The sequence below is a fragment of the Pinus tabuliformis genome, chromosome 9, assembly GCF_031772625.1.
Source record: "Pinus tabuliformis cultivar Carrire ecotype Pingquan chromosome 9, CPIR1, whole genome shotgun sequence".
Taxonomy (NCBI): domain Eukaryota; kingdom Viridiplantae; phylum Streptophyta; class Pinopsida; order Pinales; family Pinaceae; genus Pinus; species Pinus tabuliformis.
Window position 1 is genome coordinate 531,126,785 of NC_142307.1, and position 11,103 is coordinate 531,137,887.

Below are 11,103 nucleotides of genomic sequence, written 5' to 3' on the forward strand. Positions count from 1 at the left end.
TCAGCCTTGTTCAGAATGACGGCAGCACCGCCCTTGTCTGCCTTTAAAACAATGATATCCTTGTTCTGGTTTAAGGATTTGAGAGCGACAGATTCTTCCTTGCTAAGGTTGCTCTTAGGGGGCTTAGCCTTTCTTAAGACAACCGCACAATCTTGCCTAATGGTGTCTTTGACCTTATCAGGTAAATCTCTGATCCCAAACTCTATGTCACAAATGATATCATCTACAGGGATTTTCTTCGGAGCTAAGGCAAAATTTAAACCTTTGCCTAAAACTTTAAAAACAGAAGGGGGAAAGGAGAAACTGGAAAGATTTAAAACCCTATTATTAGAACGAGGAGAAAGGCAATGATTATAAGCATCTTCCCTATTTTTCCTCATGCTAGAAATATTAGCATTAAAAAATGAATACTTATTATACGAATTCTTATTGTTTTTATCATATTTATTATTATAATAATTATTAATATTCTTATTATTAATATTATAAATATTACTATTATTATTATTCTTAATAAAGTTATTAATATTATTTATATCAAAATTATTAATACTACTATCCATCTCATTATTATTATAATAGTAAATATCATTATTCCTATCCTTATTATTCTTAATAATATTATTATGGTTAAAATTATTCTTCATGTCATTATCTTTGTTATTCTTAATAATATTATTATGATTAAAATTATTCTTCATATCATTATCTTTATTATTCTTAATAATATTATTATGATTAAAATTATTCTTCATATCATTAATATTACAATAGTGAATAACGTTATTCGTATCCTTATTAATAATATTATTATTATACATGTCACTCTTATCATTTATACTAATAAAGTTATTATTCATATCACAACGCTTATGATTATGATTATTCTTATCGTTAGCAATCTTATTATTCATATCACAACGCTTACGATTATTAATACCGTTAGCAATGTTAATATCATTACTATTAAAATTAATATCATAAAAGTTACTACACGGCGATTTGCTAAGAGCACAATCATCAACAGGGCGGGGAGAAGAAGGGACCGAACCTTCATTAGCCAAACCGACTCCTTGCTCTGCGGAACTGCTCCGAATCGAGGAAGCAGAGCCGTTAGGAGAAGCCGAAGATAAAACCGCCAGATCGGAAGTGATGAACGCTGGTCTGGATTCAGCAGAAGGCGCAACGATCATCCGCATGGGAAATGAGTCACCCTTAACCAGATTGCTGTCAGTCCAAACCAGATTAAGGCCATGAACAGCACAGCATTCTAGAGGGCTGGCGACCGGAGGAGAGCACGCAGAAACCCCACATTGATAACCCTCAACGCAGGCACCGGGATTGCTCACCTGAGAAGCCAACTCAGAACCGCAGGGGGGGGCACGGGAAGCTCTACCTTCATCTGCGCAGGGGTGACAACGGTCACTGCCCTCCCGAAAAACCGAAACCAAACTGGGTGAGGGAGAATCCGCAGAGACAGGAACGGATCCATTAATAACTCCAGAGAGATATCCCTCCACGCAGGTACGGGGATCATCCACCTGAGAAGTCAAATCAGATCCGCAGGGGGCAAGGGCAGATCTGCTTTCTTCTGTGCAGAGATGACAACGATCAATGTTCTTCGGAACACTGGAGCCCAATACAGAGAGATGCAGATCCGAAGGCACTGGATCGGATCCATCAGAGGGAGCGGAATATTTAAAGCTGCTGTGCAATGAATCATCGACACATGGAATATTTAATTTTGGTCAGTGAACGGAGTTTCAACTAAAGTTCTTGCCCAGATAAGGTAATGGATAAACTTTTTGATGAAGTATCGGCTGAGTGCTCACTGGAAACCTCTCACACTGAGGAAAATAATGTACAAATTTGAATAACATAAACATGAACGAATAATGGGAACATGGAATAAACTTTTTTGATCAGTGAGGGGAGGTGTAATCACTTAGGTTGTTGCTGAAATAATGTAATGGAATAAACTGTTTGGTGCAAAATAATGATTCAAACTTTTCTGATTGCTATTCACCCCCTGGATTTGGCTGGAAACACAACAACTGCCTCATATGTTTCAGCATTCCAGATCAAATACAATCAATGTCTCTGCGTATGTATCCATGTATTTGCCTCTAGCTGGCTTTGCTTCCTGCCTTTGTTTTCATATTCTGGTCTATATTCTCTTTTCCAGTGGGCTCTGCTGTTTCTAAATCCATAATCTGCTGTGACCTACTCTGCTCTGAGACAGCAATGGATACTCTGACAGGAATCACAACTAACGATGATTGGCAAGAGCCTGCTCTAAGCCAGATGAAAACAGCGGATTCAAATTTTCCAAGCAGCCATCGTCGTCTTGATCAAGATTTGTATCAGAAATTGAAATGGAGAGATGGTAATCTGGAAAAGGGTTTTCTGTATTGTGCTATGTATCATGAAGATGCATTAATTACTCGAGAGGAATTGGTGCAGATGTGGACTGCAGAAGGTCTGGTTAAAAACAAAGAAGAGGACTATTTATTGGACAGGGGGCATACTTATGTAAAGTCCCTTGTAGATTGTTGCTTGTTACAGTTCAGGAGAGTTGTATTTCAATTCTGATGTGTAATTCAAGTACACGATGTCCTCCGTGATCTGGCAATTTATATTAGGGAGAATGAATAAAACTGTGCATGGGCAAGGCAAATGATTCAACATTTCTCTACATCATTGCACCGCTAGTGATTGCAGAAGAATATTAACTTGAGGCGAATTCATTTTACCTCAACATTCCTTCAGAGTGTTGGACTTATCTGCTCCAAGGACCAAATCAGTGCGGTTATCATTGTAGCGGTTGTCACAACTTGAGTTTCTCAATTTGAGTTGGACCAAAATTGAAGCTGCAGCGAGTTAAAATAATCCTTACCGTTTCAAATAGAAGAGCTTCAAAATTTGAAGTATCTGAATTTTTTTAATTGTATTAATTTGGAACTGATTCCAGTTGAGATCAGAATACTTTCAATATGTATGAGCTTGCCTGAGCAGAAATAATAAATGATTTTAGAGGAAATACATGGATACCCAAACTGGAATCAGAATACTTTCAATATGTATGAGCTTGCCTGAGCAGAAATAAAAAATGATTTTAGAGGAAATACATGGATACCCAATGAACTTTTCAGTGAAATGTGCAACAAAAAATTTAAATGCAATTCTCCACTCAAAATCCTTTTCATGATTACGTTTCAGTAGCTTGAGTTGGATGGCTATACTATATTGCATTTCACTAATATTTTCAATTTCTTCAATAGAGTCGTCAGATTATAATGTTATTCTTTGTTTTTTCAGAGAGAAAATCGTGATATATTATATTAAGGAAAAAAAATGTTATTCTTTGTTACTTACATTGAAGTTTCTCACATAATAAATTTGCATTCATTTTGTAGATTATCCTTAATTCCCGTTATACTCATCAGTGACTGTGCTGGTTTTTATTGTCACTGCCTTGTGTACTTTCAAGTTCTAACCTCTGCCAAAACAAGTTAACACAAAAACCTTAGAAAATCAAATTGACAGTAATAATTTAATAAATTGGTCATGGGTGGCTAGTCATCTTCATCTCCCACTCTTTCAGACTCATCATCAATATCCCAGACACCTTCAGGAGCTTCACATTCATGGGTAGGTTCATTTCATGATTCTGTTGTCTTTGCCTCCTAGCGTTTCATGTATAGGCAGTGTCTTTGCGTTCTAGCGTTTCATGTATAGGCAGTGAAAAGTTAATGTTAAATGAGTATTAAGAAGCTCTTAAAACCCCTGTCTGAAATATTAAAGCAACAAGTTCACTTCCCAAGACCTTATTTGCAAACACTTCAATCATCTCAATTGTTCCAAACAATAGTGGGAGGAATGAATAACTTAGGCCGAGATGGCAATCCTTTGTACCTTGTCACAGTGACCAGTGATTTTTAAAGCTCAAAAATCATCCACATGCCCAATTTTGGAATATAAATTTAGCACTTCAATTGATGTTCACCCACGAGCATCATAAATATTCATTGTGACACTCTGGATTATTCATTTGACTGTAATTTTATTGTCAAAATTCAATCTCAATCTTCAGATTGTCCGACTCAATGTAGCCTTGACTGCATCACCAACAACCACTTAGGTTGCCAAAACTAAATTCAAACAAAATACACAGTTAACAGCTTGGAAGCACATTAAAAGACAAAAAAACATACAAAGAAGACTGAATATGCACAATCGGCGATTCAAGCACTGCAAATTTATGAAATTACATAATTAAGGTCTCAATGGGCTTATATGGCTTAAAACAACAACTCGATTTAAAACTTTTTCTTCAGATACTAAATACATACAAATCTTTGTTGGTGCAAAGTTTTGGTGAGGTTTACAAAAACTCGATAGAAAATCAAAACAATATTTAGATTCAATCTAATTTTGATATTTGGAATCGATTTACAATAGTTTACAAGAACTCGATAGAAAATCAAAACAATATTTAGATTCAATCTAATTTTGATATTTGGAATCGATTTACAATAGTTTTACCCGTGTTCTGTCTCATACTACCATATTCTCTTTGCTCCTATTCCTCTTTTCATTTGTTATTCCTCTTGCCTTCTCCTCTGCATTTTCTTCTTCTTCCCCAAATTTTCTCTTGTCCCTCTTCTTCTCCATTGAATAATCCTTTCACCAAAACTTGCTGTATATCCAATGTCCCTCTCCGGCATGTATTCTTAAAGCTTTCGGGTTTCAAATTCATGTCAAGTCCATTTTCCAACCTACAAGACCCAGGGGTGTAGATCAATTGGTGTTAGCTCTTTGTAAATGTTGCTGGTTCAAACCGCAGGCTAGCCTTGTATGCCTAAGGGCTGCTTTGGTATGCCTAAAGATTATAGTGAGCGTCACACAAGTAGAATCCTGAACCAACTACCGATTCCATTAATTCAAAAAAAGATTCCTGCTGCCAATAGAAATTGAAAGCCAAATGGAAAATTCGCTCAACAAAAATCAAGTCGCTACCAAACATCACATTGGCTTCACCTAAGGGCGCGGCATCTATTATTAAAGGCATGAACCAGAATGACAATAAAGATATGTGCCATCGGATTAGGGTGGAAAGGATAGTCGGGGATCATTTTGGCAGGCCTCCATTCATTCCATCGCAAAAATTTCAAACCCCGCAATTGCTTTTGGGCTATCGGATGGCAACCTCGTGAATGCCCAATTTTCTTTGGCGGCCTGGCTACATCTTAGCACCAAATAAAACGATCCCGAAGGCTTGAGGACCAACCAATGCGGATTGGGTGGATGACTGGACAACTCTACCGCAAACTTTTAGACCCCCTGCAATAGCTTTGGAGCCGTTGAATGGCTATTGGGTGGACAACGGATATCTCCCCGGGGCCCAAGGAATTGCCCCTGCATCAGACTCTCCCGGTCAAAGAAAAGCTAGCTCCCACTCACAAGACTAGTGGAATAGTAGACCTGTTCACTGAATTGTTATATGCAAATTATATGCAGAAGAGAATATGGGCTGCAATATCACCTTTCCCTTGACCATTGTTTGAGCCACCCATTAAAGAACATGACACTGCCTTGAGGGACAGTTGAATCTCGAGTGGCCCTGTTCGCCCCAGATTTTGGTAGGCGATTGATCATTCCTAGTTGGTGCTAATAATGTAGCATAAAAGTAAAAAACATGAAAACAAGTTCTCTCCAGAAGATGACATGTTTTAGCCATAAACTGGGCGTTAAAATTCAGTTCATTCAACATCAATGCCATAATTTTCCAAATCCAAGCTTTCAGGAGTTGAATTTTTCTTGGAAAGACCACCAATGGCAGAAGCCACTCTATAAAAGGGTTGCATGATTGTAGTTACAAGGGTTCAGAAGTTGACTTCAACCACGCCCTTTGAACTTTCCAATGAACTAAGACTTTGAAGCAGAAAGAGTAGCTCAGTTTGTATCATTTGTATCAGCAACGAAATCTCTGTTTTCCATCACTGCCCCTTGTGCATCTTCATTTGGAATTTGTTGGCCTGGAATGATTTATGATATTTTGTTTCTATAAGAATACGAACATTTGAGCAACACACATTTGAGCAACATTACTATAATATTGTATAGGAGGCAGATTTTGGAAATATTTTAAAAGTTCATGAATACAAATGTTGAGAATATTTAGATGGACTTTTCATCACATTTCTAAATAGTTTCAAAATTTACAATAAAATGAAATTCAAGGCATCAAAATAATATTACGCTATTATCTTTTATTTCCTACTCGAAAGTTAATTGTGATTACATTAAAAATTCAATTAGATATAATCCATGAACACTGTCATAACATAGAAGCTAAAATGTAATTAAAAAACTAATTTCCAGTTAAGGAAATCCATGTTGTTAGTAACGTTGGCTTCATAGATTTCCTTTTCCATGTTTCGGAGATAGCTTAGAGGCCGTAGTCTAACTAGTCGGAGGAATTGCCCGGAAAGTTATGGAAATTCCGGTTATATTTAAAAAAAATCCGGCAAGGATTTTTGTAAATCCAAGTTATAGTTGTTAAACTTCAAAATTTTAGGTGTTCTAGATGTTTTTGATGGTGCTGAATCCATTTCCACCATCAAAAACACGATTCAAACATTGTCTCTACAAGATTTTTTGAATTTTTTTGCCCGGATTCCGGCCACTTTTGGCCGTCTGGGCAATTCCTCTGCCTCGTTAGACGACTCCTAGCTTAGAGGGTGTGAATAGAATCTAATATACGTTGTCGGTGTCTTATAACAAGAGAGGAATTATTAGTAATGAATATCTTCTGACCAGCAAACTATCACAATGTCATAAAGTGAACTTTTTTCTTCAACAAGAAAAAAACTAATGTTTTCTATTAAAAAGATGTTTTACGTAAGTATCATTGTCATGTTTATATATTCCATATCTCATCTATCCTTTAACAGGGCATACCAATGTGTCTATGAAATGAAAACACATTATCTATATCTATCTTTTCAACTATACCAAAACAAATTTATCGCTTAGTTTGTCATGTTCAAAAATATTCCTTTCATCCATAGATTTATGCGAAGGAAATCTTTTTGCTAATATGTTATAATACATGTAAAAAAACAAACTAAGCAACATGAATTTTCCTAGATCTTTGTAAAGAGTCATTGCAAAATTCAGAGAATGTGTTCTCCCACGACAATTTTCGTTGTCCTTGCTTTGATAATTCATCAACAACCTTGTTTTGCTCCTGTAAATATGAGAGAAGGTCAAATCATGAAAATAGTCTATAAGTACTCTATTATGTTTCATCCATTTAATTAGCCAGGGCATCTCAGAGGGATAACTCTTCTTCACCCATTCTATGACCAGTTTAGAGTCTCCATCAACATCCATAGAAACTATGTACAACCATCTAGCACAATATAAGAGTCCCCAAAGTGCTATAACATTTGAATGGTTGTATGTGCCAAAGCCACTATTCCAATAGAAATGATATGATAACCTTGGCTCTTAAACAATATATGCACCACTTCCGCATGCATAGTTACAAGACACCCCATTAAAGAAGCCTACGAGATATCTAGACCAAATATCAACAGGAAGAACATGCCTCGTGGAAATCTTGATGGGAATGGGTCCAATTTCATTTAAAAAAGTTATCTTCATATTGGTAAACTGAATTTCAATAGGAGCTTCATAAAAAATTAGAGCATTCCAGCGTCTCCAAATGCCCCAAAAGATATAAAATGAGAGTGTGAAGTATTCCTTATATGTAGCACTCCATTCTATAAGACATGCCTAATTGAATAAGATTCCAATCAGTAGATAAATGTAAATTGTTCAAAAGATGTAGCAAGAGGAAAAGGTAGAAAAAGATGCACCACGCTTTCTTGAGCTATCTTGCACATGATACATCTCCCAAGACCATGAAAGCCTCTTTTGCATAAATTATCCCATGTAAGAATCTTGTTCCGCCATGCAAACCAAATAAAATATTTAAGCTTATTGGGAAGTTTCCACTTCCATAATTTATGAAACCAACTATGGGTTGTTGCAGAAGTATGAACTGGAGATATGTAGTTGTATACCTCCTTTATTGAGATCTCACTTAGGATATTCTTACCTCCCCATGAGAAGACATCATTGGATTCAGAGAGAGAGATATCTACATTATGTAAATTTTGGATATATTTTCCCCGCTCGATAGTTAAAATACTAGAAATGTCAAATTCTTGAGATTGAACCAAGGAAGGAGTCAATGCATCTTATGGATAATATATCTAATATAAATAATAGATCCCTTTGCTATATATATGACTAATAAATACCTCTGACATAGTGTGTTCCCTGGAGAAACCTTTTATGGGATCTAAATCGATCTCCACATTTTTCCACAACCTATCTCCCAACTTGGATTCCCTATAAACCAATGAATTATTTTCATCATGTTTTTCCAAATATATGAAACTGATAAGGGACACTGAGCCCATTTTTGTAACCATGATACTAATGATTTGTTCCTCAGGTATTTTTCTTTGAAGAACATTTGCCAAATACATCTACCATTTAAAGCCCTCCACATACTCTATCAACAATGCCCATCCAAATCTCTTTGCATCCTTAATCCCCCAACCCCCTTCTTCTTTCTACAGGGAAATTTCTTAAGCCTCACAAGATGTATCTTTTTATCTTCACCCGTACCTGTCCATAAAAATTTAGAAATATATGCATTAATCCTTTTGATTATACTTTTCAACAACATGTATAGATGCATCTAGTGGACATATATTCCATGTAAGACCAACTATATCAAAACTATTCTACCACCTATTGAGAGCCATTTGTGCGACCACAACAACAATTTCTGCTTGAATTTTTTATTTAGTCAATTCCAATCCCAAATACAATATTTGTTAGTTTTTAAATTAAAACCAAGATACCTAAAACCACTTTCCAAATCAATAGTCACAACATTAAAAATTGTGGCGATCTCCATAATCAATAAGTATGCAGTGCACTTAGCACACAAAGTAGATTTTGCCTTATTCATGAAAAGGAATGATACTTCTTCGAAAGAGTTAATAATCTGAAATAAAACCTCCTACTTCTTGACATAAATATTCCCTATAACAAGAACATCATCCACAAAAATGATACGAGTAATGGATATGTTTTTAGTGATCCTGCATCTAGAGATTAAACCATGAGAGTGAAACTTCGACAACTTCCTCCTTAGGCCATCGATGACCAACAAGAAAGGGGGTGCGAAAGAAAGCATCCATGTATTTTTTTTAAAAGGGGGGGCTAAGTCCCCTGGAAGAAGCTTTATATTATAAGGCCTGTATGTACAATATTTTACATATAATTTTATGTCAATCACGTCACATCAATCATATATTGATTCGAAAATAGCTGCACTGTGAACCGCGCAGCACCACATCAACGGGGATCGATCGCGGGTAGGACGCGAAGGCGCCGACAACCCCCACCGTGCGAGCCATAAAGAAAGCATCCATGTCTTAAGCACTTAGTAGATTTAAAAAAACAAGATGGAACCCCATTAACTATGGTAATGCATGCAATTATCTATTCCACAACATGAACTAATAGGTCGATTTTGTGCAAAATCGTCTTAAGAAATTCCCAATCTACACAACCATAAGCTTTAATCAAATCAATATTCAAAGACATGTTTCCTTATGTTTAAGCTTGATATAATGTAAACTTTCCTGGGTTATGGCCACCGCATCTTGCATTTTTCAACGGACCAGAAACACAATTTGTTCTGACAAAATGAATTTAGACAAATTTTCTTTTATCTGAGAAGCAATAATCTTTGAAATCATTATATACGCAGTATTACAAAGAGAGATAGGATGGTGAAAGAAGCATAATTAGAAGATTTAGGGATTATATATTTTAAGTGAACTTCTATATGAAGCTTATCATTGTTAGATCTTCCTAATTTCAATGAAACGTTGATATATATTTGGAAACCTAACATTAAGTTGTCTAATAAGAAAAGAGATACTTGTGAGTGACTTTATTTTTCAATCCATACAGCGTCACAAATTAATACTTTAAATGTATTTGTGCATACAATTTCTCTGGGTGGTATCTTTTTAATTTTATTAAAATTTTAACATATATTTTGAAATATATTTTTATAATAATTTAATTTAATTTTAGTAAAATTATTTTTAACAAAATTTTAACAAATATTGTTTTTACAAAACTCTAATAAATTTAAATTAAAAACCATAACTTAAATTTGAGATAATACCATGTTAATTTTCAAACCCTTCAACATAATAGAACATTTAACATGACAAGATATTGTAGTATTTTACATTTGAAAATCTTGGACTTAGTAATAACATTAGACCCTAGAGCATTAACAAATGGCATACAAGATTGAAATGTGTTTGTGGATAGTGCCATGTTTCGTGAAGGCTTACATAAAAACTTTTGAAAAATGACATATAAGATGGAAATATATTTGTAGAGAGTGCCATGTTTTATATATTCATCTAGACTATGATTTTTTTTTTAAAGATAGGATAAGGATGACATGTAGACTATATATGATTCTTTATCACTCCAATCTACATCTTTCGAATTTGTAGTGTTAGGACTTGTTAGAACTTTGTCAATATTTTAGTTTACGATACTAATTTGCAAAATTATTAGCTATATCATTTCATAAAACTTCCCTCCTAACAACATTTATGAGTTTGTTTTTTCTTTTGAGGAAATTGTGTATCTTGTTTGAAATGACCAATATTTCGAATGAATGTTCCACCCATCATTAGGGACACATACGTCATTTTATGTGTCCCTGATGATGGGTGGAGCGTACACCTAAAACGTCTGATGTTTCAATCAAGATACACAATTTCTCTAGAAAAAAATTAGATTGACAACATGAATTCTAACTATGAAAATCTGCACACTTCAAAACATTTATGAACTTTAAGAATAACTTATTAGCATGGAATTTTTTTTTGTTTTCTTATCCCAATATAAATAACCATGAGCAACTATGAGAAGATCCCACAATAGTTTACTAATATAACTATTCATTCAAACAAGATTTGT

At 35.0% G+C, this 11,103-nt stretch overlaps 1 protein-coding gene across 1 annotated transcript; it reads left to right on the plus strand.

The window, feature by feature from the left end:
* Nucleotides 1–987: 987 nt before the first annotated feature.
* LOC149149564 (putative disease resistance protein At1g15890) lies at nt 988–3,129 on the plus strand. The gene is made up of 2 exons (XM_089441459.1): nt 988–2,104; nt 2,243–3,129. The coding sequence occupies exons 1-2, from the start codon at nt 2,095–2,097 to the stop codon at nt 2,590–2,592; spliced, it is 360 nt and encodes a 119-aa protein (XP_089297585.1). The 5' UTR covers nt 988–2,094; the 3' UTR covers nt 2,593–3,129.
* Nucleotides 3,130–11,103: the final 7,974 nt, after the last annotated feature.